Source organism: Plectropomus leopardus, chromosome 12, assembly GCF_026936395.1.
Source record: "Plectropomus leopardus strain MGB_pleo_1.0 chromosome 12, ASM2693639v1, whole genome shotgun sequence".
Lineage (NCBI taxonomy): Eukaryota > Metazoa > Chordata > Actinopteri > Perciformes > Serranidae > Plectropomus > Plectropomus leopardus.
This window is the reverse complement of record NC_142187.1, coordinates 22,564,661-22,582,877: the sequence shown is the minus strand read 5'-3', so window position 1 is coordinate 22,582,877 and position 18,217 is coordinate 22,564,661. Positions and strand designations below refer to the sequence as shown.

At 39.8% G+C, this 18,217-nt stretch overlaps 1 protein-coding gene across 3 annotated transcripts in view; it reads right to left on the bottom strand.

The window, feature by feature from the left end:
- LOC121950945 (laminin subunit alpha-3-like) overlaps positions 1–18,217 on the bottom strand; it is a 78,712-nt gene that overhangs the window by 19,959 nt on the left and 40,536 nt on the right. For 2 of the 3 annotated variants that reach the window (XM_042497082.2, XM_088085540.1), the window contains exons 25-48: positions 17,040–17,143; positions 16,617–16,773; positions 15,917–16,080; positions 15,691–15,799; positions 15,510–15,607; positions 14,309–14,507; positions 14,034–14,160; positions 13,603–13,751; positions 12,982–13,097; positions 12,480–12,691; positions 12,182–12,386; positions 10,347–10,491; positions 10,096–10,236; positions 9,593–9,751; positions 8,285–8,386; positions 8,107–8,190; positions 7,277–7,507; positions 3,222–3,335; positions 2,124–2,242; positions 1,944–2,024; positions 1,100–1,200; positions 943–996; positions 694–845; positions 77–187 (exon numbers count right to left, since the gene is read on the bottom strand). In XM_042497082.2, coding sequence (XP_042353016.2) covers positions 77–187; positions 694–845; positions 943–996; positions 1,100–1,200; positions 1,944–2,024; positions 2,124–2,242; positions 3,222–3,335; positions 7,277–7,507; positions 8,107–8,190; positions 8,285–8,386; positions 9,593–9,751; positions 10,096–10,236; positions 10,347–10,491; positions 12,182–12,386; positions 12,480–12,691; positions 12,982–13,097; positions 13,603–13,751; positions 14,034–14,160; positions 14,309–14,507; positions 15,510–15,607; positions 15,691–15,799; positions 15,917–16,080; positions 16,617–16,773; positions 17,040–17,143 — 3,234 coding nt within the window. The remainder of the gene's footprint in view (positions 1–76; positions 188–693; positions 846–942; positions 997–1,099; positions 1,201–1,943; positions 2,025–2,123; positions 2,243–3,221; positions 3,336–7,276; positions 7,508–8,106; positions 8,191–8,284; positions 8,387–9,592; positions 9,752–10,095; positions 10,237–10,346; positions 10,492–12,181; positions 12,387–12,479; positions 12,692–12,981; positions 13,098–13,602; positions 13,752–14,033; positions 14,161–14,308; positions 14,508–15,509; positions 15,608–15,690; positions 15,800–15,916; positions 16,081–16,616; positions 16,774–17,039; positions 17,144–18,217) is intronic. The other variant, XM_088085539.1, reaches the window with a different exon arrangement.

The window sequence follows — 18,217 nt, the reverse complement described above, 5'->3', positions numbered from 1 at the left end:
ACTCATGCATATTTTCACAACTGCATGCTGGTATTTTAAAAACATCCTACAGTAGGCCTTATCTCCCTCGCTCTACCTTGTCTTTGAGGGTGCGGATGTCATCTGAGAGAGTGTCCATGTCCTCGTCCAGCTGGTTGACTCTGGACTTTTGGGTGTTGATAGCAGAGTTGTATTTGTTGACCAGAACCTGCAGAAAGCACAGCAGCAGAAATGTAAAATAAGCTGCATAAAGGAAAATTCAGATGTTGCAGGTGGTGTGCTGAAGCCTGAGGCTGATTGGGGCTGGTTTCAATTTGTGCTTTGCTTATTCATTAGTGTCTCATGAATGCAAAAAAATGCAAATGAGGTGGATGTAACACTGAGATTATGAGGGAATGAGGAACGACAAGTCAGCAAGACAAGCACTGGCATCCAGTGGTGTGGTCTCTAACTCGTGTTGACACACAGGCTCTGGGACAAAATTCACTGAGATTGCTTATCAGCAGGAATCTCGAATGTTTGAACAAGCACACCCATCCTGTGCCACACTGTTTGTGTGTATGTGTGAGTGTGTATTCGTGTGCATGTGTAAGAAACTGACATGCGCAATGTGCTTAAGACCAAGCAGTTTGCATAAGGTTTTGGTAGCATAACTTTTGTGTCTACGCCAAATCTATAACTATTTAAAATATCTTTATCACTTCCTTAATTTACCTTGGTGTCAGCTATGGCTTTTTCCAGCTTATTCAGCCTGTCCTGAGAGGAGGCACTGGCAGTGGCGTTGTCTAGTTGAGTCTTGATCCTTCCCAGCTCGTCATCCAGCTTCTCCAGATCAATGAGTAAAGTCTGGGCACAATTGTCACACTCTGCACAATAACAAAGGATTGAATTAGCAACGGATCATGCTCAATTTGTTGCAAACTGCATGTCACAGCATCCAAACTCAGTTAGTTGTAAATTCACCTTGGCAGTGGTTATCTGTGTTTGTGTCTCCCGGCTCCAGGGTGTTCTTGCAAACTAAGGAAACCAAAGAAAATGTATGACAATGTTTAGATATATAAAAACAATAAACAACTAGTGGATTATTCCATTGTTTAGAGATGGGAGTCCATTATCTTACCTCCAGTCTTGGGATCACAGTTGTTCCCATTGCCGTAGCAATTACAGGGCCGACAACTTCCTCCTGGCGTCAGTGGATCACCATAGTAACCAGGAGCACATCTATGGGAAAGAAAAAATAAGATGGAGATAATAAGAAAGCCCAAAGGATTCCAAAATACGCAGTATCTGCACAGGATTTCTACACCATTGCATGGGCTGTAAGAGCCCCGACACACCAAGCTGACGTTTGGCCATTGGCAAGCATCTGTAACGCTGACATAGTTTGCGTAGTGTCTGTTGGCACTAGTCTGCCCTTGTCAGCTTTTTTTTTATCACCCAATTCAGCATGTTGCATCAGAGACGGTGGAGCCCACTGATGAATGAAATCACCCTGATTGGCAGTTTAGCTCCATGCACAAGAAGAGAAACGGAAGTGAGGAAAGTAAACAAATGATTAAAGTCAAGAGGGAATGAGATCAAAACAAATGCGTTTACATGTTTTCTAGCCATTGAGCTCTTTAGCAAAAACTGTTGGTAATTATTTGTGTTTTTGTTCGTTAAAGCACATCAAATATCCCCTGTTCTTTCAACACCAGGTTGTGTTGTTAATGTGCTAACTGGCTAACAAGCGTCTTGAATCCGTGCTGTTCGGATCTTCCAGTTTTCGTTTTTGAAAGATGATTACAGACTCCCGCCGCCAGCTGCTATGGAGAGTTATTTCCTCGCACACAGGTGCAAAATGTATGTGCAGGCTGGCCAACGGTCGTTGTCTTTGTGGCAGCTGGCATTCATAGCCACCGGTTCTTTGATGTCAGTTTGGTGTGTCTGGGCCTTTAAACTCATCTGCCCATACAGACACTCACCTTTCGCACTTGTCTCCAGCGTAGCCCGCTCTGCAAACACACTCAATCTCTCCAAAGAAGTCTTTGCAACCTATTGCAAAACTGCAGATTGACAGAGAGGTCATGATTCAATTCTTGAGACACGCATTTCCATGTAGTTGTGGTACAGCTCTCTAGGGGTCTTTTGTTTTTTTCACTCACCTGTTTGTGGCGATGCTTAATGGGCAAGGGCAAACTCTGCAAGTCCTCAAAGCCGCATTTCCATAGTAACCTTCTTTGCATCGTTCGCATCGATCCCCAGCTGTGTTGTACAGACAGTTCTGAAAATGAAAAAATAAGTTTATTAAACCACTTGATAACTATATGTAGAGCACGAAGAGTGTTAGGAATACATTGATATTATATCTATATCATGATATGAGACAAGATAGTGCCTTAGATTTTGGATATCAAAATATTGTGAGTGTTATCTTTTCCTACTTTATTTTTTTTTAATTTACCAGACTTTTCTAGCTGTTTTATTATTTGCCTTTACTCACTTAGACATCATATCCACATTAGTGATTTTTTTTTTTTAATCTCATTGTGTAAATATTTTGTCAAAGCACCAACAGTCAATCCTACACTATCGTCACATTATCATTATGAAAAAATATGGTAAAAAATATAAATATAGAATTTGTTTTTTTCATATTGCCCAGCCCTACTCTACAGACCTTGTATAAAAAAAAACAAAACTCAAGTACTGTGTGTGCACTGCAGTGAGCCTTTTACATACATACTGTACCAACTCAACCAGACATTGAGTGTTTTATTACACTGAAGCAGGAATGCAAACGTCTAGGGGGCAAAGAGAAAAGACATTTCTCTTCCAATCAATCAAAGAGTGTGTTTGATGCATGGTGTGTGTTCAGTCGCTTGTGTCCATATGGCTTTGAGCTGCGAGGGTGTGGATCCATGGGTGCATTGCACACACAGGCCCGGTCTTGAGCGTCTTACATAACAATAACAAAACGGAGACGAGTGAGATTGTGAAATGCATAAAGGCACATCTTCGCATCAAGGACATTAATGAAAGGGAAGGGTCTGATGTTGAAAAATCCGATAGACATATAAAACAGTGCTGCTGATGTGGTTCACAGATGTACCCTGAAGGTGAGAGGTCTAGACTCTGACTAAACTGTAGCTCACACTGGAGTCAACTGGGGTGAAACGCTTGCCCTTGGTTTGAGGTATGTGTGGGCGTCTACTGTAACTGTGGTCATGAAGTCATTATTACGGGTTGAGGGTGTTTCTTACCAGGCATCTCCCTGTCCTGTCCTCACACTCATCAGCCAGACCGTTGCACTCACAGGGCACACAGCGGCCCAGGAAAGGCCCGCTGCCATCTCTGTAGTAACCAGGAGCACATTTCTGAGGAAAAACACACAGATATAAAAACTCAATTACCCATCCTGAAGTTACTGCTTATTTACAAGACAAACCCATATACCTAGGTATATAACTGTATCAGAATCAGATTTAGGAATATTGAATTGTGATACGTTGCTGTCGCTCCAATCTATAGCATATAATTACAGAAAGTAGAAATAAAAAGCATGAAGATAAGAAATATATTAAATCATTAAAAAAAAGAAATATGAAAAAATATGTGCATTAGTAAAAATAAAAATATGTACGTTATGCTTCAATTTCACACCTATATGTGAAAATTCAAAAATCTATAATATGTGCACTGCATATGTCAAATGTGTGATCATATAGAAATATAAAAATATGTGTCTCACGCTACATTGTAAAGGTTTAAATATAAAAAAATGTGTAAAAATGTATGTATCAGTATATCTGAATTCAAAAGCAAAATTATGTCATTACAACAATTATGATACATGAAGTGAAGAATACATCTGTAGATCAAATTTGCTTCATCGTGATAGAGTATATTTTTATGGAAAGTAAATGTTTTGTTTGTTGTTTTATAGATTTTTTTTTAAAGATTAACTAACCAGACACTCTGTTTTGTGATGAATGAAGTCATTGATCACAATGATGTAAATTCCTGAAAATTCAATACTTGTAAGAAGCGGTACTGCTCAGTGATTTGCAATATTTCCTTTAAATACAATTATCAGCAGTGTTAACATAAATAATGACATTTCCATCTTCTTAAGTTATATACTGTCATATTGACCAGTCTTAAATTATACCATGCACAAATGATTAAGTTGTTCAGCACAAGTTTTAAATTTAAAAAATGTACAGCATCGGTTTTATTTTGCCTAAACTCAGCAGCGTCCCCCAGATTTTTTCACAGAAGATTAAAAATGACTCTCCCAGACTGTTTGGTCTGTCATGAAGTGTGAGAATTGGAAAAGCGCACAATAATGAACTTGACCTGAGGTCAAGTGTTATTAACAATCAACACTGAAGAGCCAAAGCATGAACTTTGCTTTCAGCGATAACAGTCTTCGACAATCCACACCTGGGATGTAAACAGAGAAGTGTAAAACAAAATCCTGTCAACAACAAGATGCATAACGTCCTCACAGATTATTACCTGAATCTGAGCACTGGAAGCGCTGTCACTAACAGATGGATAGTGAACTGTCTGTCCTCTGTCACGTATCCAGGGGTAGCGTATCCCCTGGGTACCCCGATCATTCACCGATGGAAACTCTATCCGCTGAGCTCCCTGGTCATTAGGCGATGGGAAGTGAATCCTCTGAGACCATCTATCATGACGCCTGGTGTGGCGCGGTCGCTCGCCTCTCTCTCGAGGCCTGTGGCCAGCGCAGCAAAGTCCAATCAAAATGCAACATAGCAGGGCCTGCATCAAAACCCCCGGACGCCGCCGTCTATCCATACACGTATCTGACATTCCTAACGTTTAGTCTGTGTGAAATAATGCTCCACTCTCTCCTGCCTCAGCCTCTTAAACACACACTCACACTGACACACACATGCATAAGGAGGACACGCCCCATTTCCTACCTGAGTCAGTCTTGTAGATCAGCATGAGTGTATGCAGGCGCACAAGCACACACATGCAAGTGGTCTATCTCTCCTCTCTCTCTCTCTCACACACACACATACACACACACACAAAAGCTTGTGAAATGGAAATCCACCATTACCTTTTCTTAATAGAGTAAAGGAAAATCACAACATAACAAATGCCACTGTGTTAATTTAACCCTGAGCAATATCTCTTTTCTTGTGCTGCTTTCAGACAGCTTTCACAGCTATTTAAATCTTTAAACATTGAGCAAATTGGTGCAATTTCTTTGAAAATCATGGGGAAAAGGGCAATGTGTAACATGATAAGAACTGTTCCACAAATTGTAAAAAAATTAGTAGTTTCAGAAAATTACTCATAAAACAGCTAAGGAAACAAAGTAAAAAGCTAGGGAAAAACTATATTTATAATCATCATTACATATTTAAAATCATGTTACAGAATTTTTAGAAATTTTTAAGCACCTTTTCCAACTCTTGTTTTTTTTTTTCTTTCTTTTCTTTATATTGTTCGTTGCTTTTTTAAAACTGATTTTAGGGTAATTTTCTTGTACTTTTTTTTTTACTAACATTCTTGCACATTTTTGGGGTCATTTCCTCTTTTATTACACATTGCCTTCTTTCTCTGTTTTTGACAGAAATCAAGACCATTTTTTCAAAGGGTTAAAGCTGAAATGGTGTGGTGCTAAAGCTTCTGCATAGAAATAAAATTTAAAAAAAAAATTAAATACGTGTGTGTATGTGTGTGTGTGTAATATTGTTTGTGCAAGCATATGTGACTGAGAATTCAGTCAGACATCCTCAGACAGCACAGACAACAAACTCACACCTGAATCACGCTCCTCAAATACACAACAGACACAACTAGGTGTGTCCGGTGTACTTACGCACACACACACATACACAAGCTGTGGGTGAATCCAGGCGAACGCACTCAGGTTTATGAGTAACCATGTGTTGCCAACTGCCACACCTCGTGTCAGGGTGAGGCACCTTGTCATATGGCCTTTGGGCACATGAAATCGACTTCCTTTAATCACTCCCCATCAGACGATTGTTCACGATTACACAGTTAAGTAACCATATCTATGGCAACGGCACTCCAACAAACAAGAAAAACATTTCTTTATATTCCTCTCTGCTAATAAATGTTCTGCTACATTTAAAAAACCTCCCTTTTAAGCAGCGGTTGCTCTATTCTCATTTTTAATTAGCGTCCGTGGGCAAAACTGTTGCAATCAGGTGTATACAAATCAGATCTGAGAAGCACAAACACACTCAGTCAAGTCAACACCATTCCCAGGATAAAAGGAATTCAAGTTTTCCTTAGCAACTACATCACAGTTGTTTGCACTACATTGCTGTGAGCTGCCAGTGATTATAGCCGTAGAATCACTAATATAACGTCTGCGTGATTGTGCATCGTATCCCAGCCCCGGGGCTACACAGTTTGGCTGCGAAGCTCTCCAGCCGGTATTTTCCAGTACATTCCATCCAAAGCTCCTCCAATGATGAATTTTTTCTCTAGAAAAAGGGTGCGGTGCCTAGCTCAGGCGTGTCAGGACACCCTAAAAATATGAGGAGGAGGTCTAGTTCCTCAAAGATGAGAAGATGCTATTTCACCCTTTATTGCTTTACTTGCTCCACCCTGCTTTTTCTCTCCACTGCTTCTCAGACCTGACAAAATAATCCTAACCACCCCACCCCTGTCTATACTTTTTCAGATTTTTTTAAACACCTACACAGATTTCAGACACAGGAAAGACTTTTAGAGTGTGGAAGTTTTTTTTAGCGTGGAAGAATCAATGAAACCAGATTCCTTTATTCTACTGTACACCCCAGACACGATTCACTAATGTGCTTTTCTTAGAGTTCTAAGAGTTTCCTTATTATATATATACATATATATATATATATATATATACTGTTACATATAATGTTTTATGGAAGAAAATTACACATTTTTCTCTGTTAACATTCTCAGGACTTCAATGATGGTGCTGAGACCCCGTGATACAGAAGACCCAGACACACTGATCAATCAGAGCAGTTTTGGCTTTTTCGGTAGGGGAGCTTGGAGAGACAAGCACTACTACGCAGTATTTTCAGACAGGGAATGAATACAGGTGTTCCGGCACAGGCAATGTGTGGAAAAAAGAGCATTTTCTGAACAATAAAGCATTTAAACATGTTCTAGTAACAACCCAAAATTGAAGTATGAACCTGAAAATGAGTATCACAGATCCCCTTTCAATAATTTTACAATCTAACAACATTTACCATATCTACACACCTTTACACCACAGCATTGAGAGATAAATAGCATTTAAACTCCTCACCTCACAGGAGTCTCCGGTGTATCCGGGGGGACAGGAGCAATCTTCCACAGTGTTTCCAGGACTACCAGTCCCCGTGTTAGTCGCCCCCTCCAGGCCCACTTCTCCTAAGCTGAGACGCTGGGTTTCAGTGAAGTACAAGGCTCGTATCCTCAGACCAACCAGACCAGCTAGGACCATCATCAGTTCCTCTCTGGAGACAGGCCTGTTGGTGATGGCATGGCGAAAGTTTCCCTGCAGACAACAAATCAGTTATTTTGTAACTACTGCTTAAAATGTATAAGGGGAGACAATGCTCAAAAATCTGATTTCATTTTATATAAAACAAGAGAAGCCATACAGTAAAGCTGTCTCACTCTCTATCAATTAGATGCAGGGCAAGACATTATACTATATTATACTATATTATGTCATATCATATCATATTATGGTTCTTTGAGGATGAATCCTGATTGCTTTGGTGACTCTCTGACCTTTTCTCTTGCACCATTATCAAGAAAACATCCAAATCTAGATTGCTATGAACTTTGAGAAGCACATTTACATTCCCCTGAAGATGAAACCCTTCCATTTTAGATATTCAAAGAATTTTCCAATGGCCCGATTCTCAGGTCGAAATCTACCTCACACAAATATATTATAACAAATCAATCGCCAGATTGCCAAGGAATCATTTATTAGTTTGAATGATCTCACAACTGGTTAAGAATCTAAGAAAATAAATATCATCCGTGTGTAGTTCTTCTCTTTCAAACACTTTCATATCATGAGGTTGACTTTAAATCACAGCGTAGTGGTGCTTTAGATCGTCAAATACAAGAACTGTACTTTACCTCCACAAGCTGGACTCTGCCCTGATACAGCTTGTCTGGAAGTGGGACTTGCGGAGCCATGTGGATCAGGGTCATATTGTGACCCTGTGGGAAATAACAAGATCGATGAGTTAGCTGTGTTTCTGCAACTGATAAAAATGATAGAACTAGTAGTGAAGAAACTAGTAGCCGTACGCACAGTAAGCACAACATCAGGTCTTCTCTCCATGAGAGTCATCCCCTCACTGGGAATCCCGAAGGATTTGGACTGGTAGGTGAGGAAACCACCATAAGATGAAACCTGAGAGAGAGAGAGTAAAATTCAGTATCTATACAACCTGAGTATTATTTCACAACCAGGGTGTGATACTTGAGGCCATCATTTCTACCAGTTCTGATTTTTTTATTTTATTTTATCTATTGATCTAATTAACAATATTTTATAGACATTGCAACATTTCTAAAGGAGTACATCAAAGCAGACGACTTAAGAAGGGCAAAGAAGTAAACCTAATCCTCTAAAACGAATCATTTTGGATGTGAAAACAGAACTGTGACAGGAAGGTTAAAGGGATAGTTCAATCCAAAATAAATATTGTTCCTCTTACATTTACTGCTATTTATGCATATATATTGTTTTGGTGTGAGTTGCAGAGTGTTGGAGATATTGGCCATAGAGATGTCTGCCTGCTCTCGAATATAATCAAACTAGATGATACTCGGCTTGTGATGCTCAAAATGCAAAAAACCCAAAACATTTTAAAAACACAACAGTAATGCCTCCTGATAAAAATCATCCACAGACCTTGTTATGAGCAGTTTCATGCAGGAAACTACACCTGCAAACCATATCACTGCACAGAAAGACGCCTGCATCTACTCATAGATGAGAGCCTTGTGCTCGTGACAGAGCGAGATGTAAACATAGACGGCATCCTCCTCGGCTGAGCTGAAACATTAGCTAGCTCAGTGGTGCTCTATGTCTTTTCTTTCTACTACCAATTTTTAAAGAAAACATACCTTCCAAAACTGTAGGCCCACAGGTTTAGAGAGTAGGTTTTCTTTACAAAATTTTGACAAATTTTCTTTCTCTAAAATTTTTGGCAATTTTTAAATACAAACTGTTGCCTTTTTTTTGATGATTTTAAAAAAACAAAAACATGCTTTCCATACCAGGGGCATGTTATCTTTGAAAATTACCTAAAATTTCTCCGTTTATCAAAGCTAGAAACCATAAAAACAGAATTATTGCTGGGTTTCCAAACACATCGTGTGTTATCAAACAGGTTGTGAAACAAAATTCCATGAATTCACCCAAACATTCTGGGTATGTTTAGTTTTCAAAAACCTTTCCAGGCCTGGAAATTGCTATTTGCAATTTTATTGACTTTTTCAGGTTTTCCATGACCATACAAATCCTGTATTCATCTGAAAATAGTGTATCTGTTTCCAGATCTACAGCAACATTTGTAAACGAGTACTGACAGTCTGCCTTTAATTGACTCACCCTGTCTCCCAGGTAGGACGATGGTGCCACCCAGTGTAGAGTTTGAACTGTCGGAGGAAGCTCCTGGATGTCTGCCACCACTGTGTTACTGGCTGTGTTCAGCACTGAGGTAACCTCCCGCTCGGGACTTTCCAAACGCCAGATTCGCATCTCAACAAACTGATAACAGGGAGTGTTTGGGGGTTAAACTTAAAACACTGTCCTAAAACTGTGCTGTATTTACAATACACAAGTGGCAAGTGACTCCATGTGGTAGTAGCTTCCACGATATTACAAACAAATGAACAGAGATGAATGTGAATCAAAGAATGTAACCAAATTCCAGTGAAATCACCACTATGCAACTGCAGGTCGTTCTGCTGAACATCTGCACAGTATGTACAGCTTTCATTTTAAAAAAATCAAACTGCTCACCACATTAATGCGATCAGCTAGAAAGCTCTGCAGGCATAACATTTCCAAAGGCATTCATAGACATGCATGGGCACGAAAAGCAAACACACCTTCCCCCTGCGCTTGCTGGAGCTCTGACACTGGTCAGTCGCTCCGAAGCAGAAGCAGCTGGTACAGCCGTGAGGGTTGGAGGGGTCAAAATAGAAGGAACCTCCCCGACAGGTATCACACTTGATTCCAGCAACATTTCTCTACAAACACGGCGGCAATGACAGAAAGAAAATCAGACCAAGGAAAGACAAAGACACCGAAATGAGCCAAAGGGAGTTTTAAAATCAGCAGTTTGATGAAATGAACTCACCTTGCAGAGACACCTCCCTGTGTCTGGGTGGCAAATTTCAGATGTGACACCACCAGAGTTACAGTTACAAGGCATACAGTCGGGGAAGCGATAGTATCCTGGGGCACAGCGATCACACTGCCGGCCCCCAATCCTCGGCTTGCAACTACATAAAAATACACAGGCGCATTATATTTAGTAAAATTCTTGTCATAAGAGGTTCAAATATTTATAAAGTCATATTAACAGATTTTTTAAAAAAGCAAAATGCAGTAGCATCACATTTTAAGCATTATTGTACAGTATGTTGCTTTGTGCCACTATTTGTTTATGCATTCAATTGTTTCTTTACGAACAGACACAACAACTGAGCTGGTTTTGAGACTGAAAACACACTTGACAGAAAAGATGATGGACATGACCGGACGGTGAACTAATCCCCTCATTAATCACTAGTAAGTGGTCATGTTTCACTCTCACAGTTGGAGGCTGCAGGCCTCACATTCCAGCATTTGTCATCACTCAAAAATGAGTACATGAAAGAGAAAATTCATTGGCGAGAGTCAGCCCTTACTTGTGCAGCTGTTGATAGGTAGTATAAATCATGGAGACATTATATATATTATTATATTATTATTATTATAATGACACATTTGTGTATCTTTTACCTCTAACTGACAACTCAACTGTGCGTTAAACTTTTGTCTTACACATTTAATTTAAAAAACAAAAACATAAACATTGCAGGTTATTATTGATTTTTAAAGTGACAAAGATCAAGCATATTATTCAAGTGTAAGTATTAATCAAGTAGTATCAAAAAACTTACTGGCTGGTCTTTTTACTCTTTTGCCATTTTAAATTATGTTTTTAAATTATTTCCCGTCTTGTCTAATCTGAATTTCATGTTTTAGAGAGTTTTTATTTTTATTTTATTTTTTAATTTCAGTAATATGTCAATACCTCAGGTTCAACTTGCATTAGCCAGGGCGACTTTGATAAGTGACAGAAGGCCAGGGGCCAGATAAAAAACAAACAGTAACATTTATTAGTATTAGTATTTTCTGTATACAGCCTTTTGATCTGCCCTGTGATCGGGTTTACGCAGTAGCGTTTCCAGGATTTGAGGACATCACTGCCATTAGCCTAGACCTCTGTCTAGGAGGAGGTCCAGGGGAGTGCCCTGGCACTTATTTTTTTGATAAACAAGCTCTGTTTTTTTTTAATATACTCTGGCACCTTATTTTTATTCATAGTACAAAAATAATTCCCAGTGTGAATCAATTTATTTTCACTGTAAGTTAAAAAAATGGTTGGAGGGTCACTAGGCACCTTATCGTAGGCCAGATTTGGTCCACAGCCCTTGACTTGAGTATCACTGCAATACATGTTTTTTTTGTCCCTGATTTTCAGCTTCATACATAGGAAACAAAAACAAAATAGCGCACAGAACACTGTTTAATTGACTTCTCTCAGTAATAAACCCCAACCACCAATTTTATGTGTGCAGCTTTGTTGAGGCTCTGGGCAATATTACAATTATATATCAATATCGTGATATGATACTAGATATCATCTTAGATTTTCTGGTTTTATGGCTGTATTACAGTAAAATAATGCAATTTTCTGAGCTTCCCAAACTGTTCTTGCTGTTCAAATATTTACCCACTTAGTCTTAATTTCTATATTACCGATGTTTATCTTAAAATCTTGTTCTGTAAATAGGTTGCATAAGCACCTGTAATCGACCCTCCAATACTGTCATAACATCTATAATAACAATACAAAAATATTGTGATATTTGATTTTCTCTATACCGCCAAACCCTCCTATGCAGGTTTTATGTTCCCCCTTACCTGCACTGTCCAGTGATGCGGTCACAGTCAGGCCCTGCGTTGGCTTTGATTCCATTCGGTGAGCATTCGCAGCCCTCGCAGCCCAGCAACGGGTGATAGCTGAAAGTCTGATTCTGACAAACATCACAGGCTGGTTTGACAGTCTGCGGTGGACAGATGCAGCGTCCTGTCACCTCGTCACACAGTCGACGGCCACACTCACATGCTACAGAAGGGAAAGAGGGGATTTTATTTGAAAAAAATAAAAATAATTAAGAGTGTGAAACTCTCATATCCAGTTAAGAAACCGTTCACTCACGTCTGCAGTAGGGAAAGCCGTAATATCCCGTGGCACACTTCGTGCACTGTCGTCCTATGACATGCTGCCTACAGGGACACTGTCCCCCAACAGGATCACAGGTGGTCGATGTAGAGCCAGACTTGTCACAATCACAAGGCAGAGCTCCGTTGTTATAGGCTGCTACAAGAGAGCGGGCAGAGTCTCTGCAGAACTGGGGAGAAGTTCTTGGGCTGAAGGCACAGAGAAATAAAAGTTTAAATGCAGATGTGTTTTTTACTCCATCTTCACAGCTAGAGGGCACTATTTCCAAAAGCTTCCACTGTGTTTCTTATTGCAAAACTGCTGCACAGGTGGCTAAATATACCATTGCGCTTCAAAAATCTAACAAAGCATCAGTATATCAAAGATTATGAGATACAGGAGCAAATTACAAAATAAAAAGGTGGTTGATCAAATCTTTAAAGCGTCATTTTAAATGGATTTGAGTCTAGCTTGTTTTACAGACATGGTGGATACTTACTCAACATAGAAGCCTTCTCCTCTACATTGCTGAATGAAATCTGCAGATTTGTCCAGCGGCTTCTCTTTCAGGAGATCTGGGGTGTAACTGCTATCAGGAACCAACATGATATAATCCTGTTCAAAGATTCAAAGCATAACAAATGATAAAAACACATAATCTCACCCGAAACTTCCAGTTTGGTTTGTTTTGCACTTAAACGCATTTATCAGTGTGAAGCAGAGAGTGATGAAGTGATAAAATGAGGATTTTAAGTGTTTTAGCCACGTTTTTCGTCTTGATTTTATCTGAAGGAGAGAAAGCAAAAGCAAGGGAACAACAGGCAAGCAAAGCCCAACCTGCCCCTGCCCTATAGAGGCTGCAGGCTTAGGTTTTAGAAAGCTGTGTGGGGCTGCCAGGTAGAATACAGTCCCTTCATTGTTGTTGTTGGGGATATGGCATAACACTGAGGAAAGAGGACCTCAGCATGCCAAGTACTCAACCTGAACAACTCAAGTACAAAACATGGACCCACTGCACACAGAAGTGTTTTACTATTTTGTAAGAATATTTCTATCATTTAATTCTTATTCAATTTAGTTGGTAAGCATCATTTGGGCTGTGTTTGACTTCAGCACCGACCAGAATAAGTGTCTTCTTAGGTGGCACGATCACGGAGATGGTGGGCTGCTGCCAAGTATCCTGGTCAAAGTTAAGGGCAATGCGCCCGTCAGCGATCACAACCTCCCTGCAGCCTGAGACTGCAGGGCAGAAGGATGCATTTATTGAACCTGTAAGAAAAGAGAAGAGTTGAGTAGAGAAAGAGGAAGAAGCTTTGTATGCATCACAATAATCCGTCCCCCCTCTAAAGCCATATAGGGAAGTGTGTCTAAGACCTTTGATCATCTTGTCATGAGCCCGGGGACTTAATCTGCTCTTAAGGAGGAATTCCCCCCTCACTGAGGAAGCTCAATACGCGAGTAACCACACTTATATCCAATGGGAGCCGATAAACTCTTTAATTCTATTTCATTTAACTGGAGCCAGCCTGCCATTTCCTCCAACACACTCACCCTTCCACTCACGCCCTGCGTCCACTCGGACCTCTACAGGGAAGGATGTGTGTTCAGGCTGGCGATAATGAACCACAACCACATACGAGCCCGGGAGGGGCACTCTTGGAGTGAAACTGATCTCCGTCTAGAGAGAAAAAAAAGGAAAGGACGAAGTGTCAGTCGTGCTGAAATTGAAAATTAATGCCAGAGCAGCGATTGCTCATTGAATGTCTCCAACTCCTAACACCAGGGTTAGGTCCAGAAAAGCTTGAAATATACAACAAGCTTTTTACCTGAGGGAATTTAAGCAGTATCCCATCACTTTGCGGTTCACGGACAGGGAACGCCCCGGTCTGGCGCCTCCATCTCCAATCCTCATTTTCCCCTCGTTGGGGTGAAACAGCCGGTACCGCAGACAGCTGTCCATCACGGGCAGCATACAAAATCCAGGCTGAGGAAGGCTTGTCAAATTGCATCTGGATGCAGTGGCGACTGGAAACAGTAAACAGCAACAAAACTCTGTTACTTAAAGCCTGCTGAGGGTGTTTGCCAAGCGGTATTGTAGCAGAACAATGTGACTCAGGGGAGGCGTCAGCAGCCAGTCAGAGTTTGAGACCAATAAAACAACATGAATCTCCAATAATCCTTTTTATAAATCTTAAAATCCTCTGCTTATCACTCTCTCTGATCAACGTGCAGAAATCCTGACATCAGAGACTAAATATACACACACACTTCTGAGGAAAGTTTTTGTTTTGCAGGCTAACATACCTTCGGTTTGCATGTCCTCCTTCCTAATCCTACCTCTCCATTTCATGCTAATATTTGGTCAAACTTAATTTAATTATCCCTGAATTTCCCTCTTGGTTAAATGTGTGCTTTTCTTTCTTGATTTGGAAACTAAATTGGTACACAAACATGTAAAAAAGAATTCTGTATATATACATATATATATATGTGTGTGTGTGTGTGTGTGTGTGTGTGTGTGGGTGGGTGGGTGGGTGTTTGTGTGTGTAATTTTTGATTTTAATAGGATCTTTAATATATTCCTTGAAAATTGAGGCACTTTCCAATCAATTCTATCTATCTCTGGCATATTTTTCCCTTTTGTGAAGGCTTTTCTTACACTGACATAATTGGAATACACCGTAAATGACAGGACTGCATACTGACGGCTCTGTAAGTGTAGCATACTAACCTGATCATTAGGGTTCAGTGTGAGAGTAAATTAAGTGTGACAGAGAGAGAAAGAGAGAGTTTGACCCTAAGTTCATCCTCAGGTACATTATCTTACACAGTTGGAGGAATGCCTGCAATCACACCTGGAAAACAGATGTGTGTTTCCACGCTCCAAAACAACAAGACAATACAGAGGTCTTGTCTTGTAGCATCATTTCCTGAATTGCAGCTCACATTTCACATAGGTGTTGAAAATGCTTCCGCATGAATAATGTTATTAAAAGATTAGAACAGGGTTTATTCAAGGTGACTTACCTGTCCTCAGTGAAGCGGCCATGAGTGGAGACACACAGCACCTTTGGATCTACATACTCAATGGAGAACTCTTCTGCAGGGACTGCATACACTTTATACTACAGACAGAAACAAATGTATGTTTAATTACATGTCTAGATATTAAACTATCATGTATCTTTTTTGGAAACATTTTGCTCACCAGCAGGAATGATGTCGTAGAAGTTTGCAGAAGAACCTCCGTCTTATGAGAAAGCTGCAACATTGTCACCTGATTACTGCTGTCTACCGCCACGCTCCGGCACAAAAAGCTGCAGCAATTAAAGACACAAAACAGCTGAACAACACACATATTCATTCTAGCTGTAAAATAGTATTAAATTAGATGTTTTTAAAGCTGAAGCAACAAATACAAATACAGGACTCACCTGTAGGCACAACTGTAGATGTTGGCCCTGGCTGGGATCTGGCCATCTGATTGGCCACTGATGAGTATGTTGACATTTTGGACAGCATCCACCTCGCTGGCATATTCCAGGACGAGGGCGTATGGGCCAGGACGAGGCACACGTAGACTGAGCTGAAGCTGTGACTACAGATTCAGATTCAGAAATACTTAACTGAGTGAAATCTGGACATGTTATATAGTTGTTCTTATACTATATACAGACATGGAGGAATTATAATAAAAATAGAAATAAGGAGTATGCAAGAAAAATGTGCAATATGCTACAATATAAAATACAATATATATGATATATGTGCAAGTATACGTAATATAAATACAGGAGTAAAATAGGTAGGAATTATAGAAGAGAGTATTGTACAGTTGAAATATATTCACGGGACTGGGCAGAGACTGTAAAACAGCATTTTAATTTATCCTAATATATTTGTTGAATAATATTTTGAAAGGATAAACTACTTAAATGAGGAAAAAAGCTATAAGTAAAGTAGGGCAGTAGTTCCACAGTCCCAAAGCCAAAAACCTGACCTTCTTTTTTTTCTGGACTTTGAAACAGCTCATAACAACCTGACGAAATACCTCAGTCTATTTAATAGCTTTATTCATGCTTTGAAGATGATGACCACAATATTGAAATTCATGTCTGTATCCAGGGCTGCTACCTGTCTGCCATTGAGAGCAGCCATCTCGGGGTGATATTGGGTGGGGCGTCGCACACGAGCCTGTCTCTTCCTGCGCCCGCTGCGGTCGGAGAGCATTCCTTGTGAGCCCAGAGCAGAGCTGAAGCCATCCATGGCTACATGCTTATACAACAGACAGCTGAGACAGAGACACACAGATACACACAGGGTCAGCAAGAATAATGAGTTTTGTAGTTGTAGTTTTGTAATGTAGTTTTTTACAAGTTATTTTAGCTAAAAAAATCTGTACATTTAAAACCCTTGTGTTTATCATGATAAACTTATGTAGAAAACTTTTGGAAAATGTTGGCTGTGAGTGTGGTACAAACAAAAGAATGGGTGGATATGAAAACATAGCTATGTCATGTATGATTGGAACTCAGAACATAAATTTTTAAGATTTACTTTGTATCCCGGCTGGCAGTGGGCAAGTATGTGCACGGCTCGGTGACCTTCTCCTGCAGCAAAGGGGCCTCGTAGTAATCCTGGGGCAGCAGCACTAAATAGTCCTGGAGAGTGAGAGGGACAATGTGTACTTTAGTATTCAGTATATTGCTTTCTTTCTTCTATAGAGAGGCGAAGGCCCTGTCCTTCTAGTGGACAATTATGGGACTTACTTTTGGGAAAATTAAGGATGATAAAAAATACGTGATTTTTTATCCGTTTCAATATATGCCATGAATTGCACATATTATGGCTGTCAACTTGAAAGAAAATTTTACCCGTCAAGAAAGTTGCTGTTCGATTATAAGACTGTGAAAATTCGTAATTAGAAAGACTACACAAGTCGCATAAATGACATCATAACTTTCTCTCACTGAAGCTAAGATGCCTCTGTGTGTTGTACTAAGATGTACTGACACAAACAGCGGTCCTTGCCCGTTTTTTTGCTTCCCAGCTGATAAAAAGATCTCAAGTCGCTGGATGAAATGCACCACGTAAAATTACAGCAACATGATTAACTGATTAGTTGTCAGTTATTAAATAATACATCAACTAATTTGATAATCAATTAATCAGTTGGAGTAACTTTTTCAGAAACTAAAGAAATAAATTCTCTGGTGTCAGCTTTTTTAATGTGTATATTTTCTGGTCTCTTTACTCTTCAGTGACAGTAAACTCTGACAAAGGAAGACATTTGAGGACGTCATCTTGAGCTCTGGGAAATGTTTTTACTTCTTATAGACCAAACAACTAATCGATAAATCAATTACTGACAGATTAATTGACAATGGATGAAAGAATCCTAAGTTTCAGCCCCCGGTAAGATAATGTTAGACTAGTTTGTGAATCATTTTTTATATTTTTTTTAACCAGGTTGGTCCTGTTGAGATTAATCTCTTTTTCAAAAGGCGACCTGGCAAAGACAGTCAGCAGTGAAAACACAAAGTTTCAGACAGCAGAGACACAGTGGGAGACAAAAGTATATTAAAGCAGCTCCTTAAATTTCAAGTCATTCTGCAACAAATTCCAATTATTTGTTTGTCTTTTGGGTATTCCAAGTTTCCCAATTTCTGACCGAGCGTTTGGTACACAGAGCATAAAGAGGTACTGAAAATGCAGTGAATACTGTCCGGTACTTT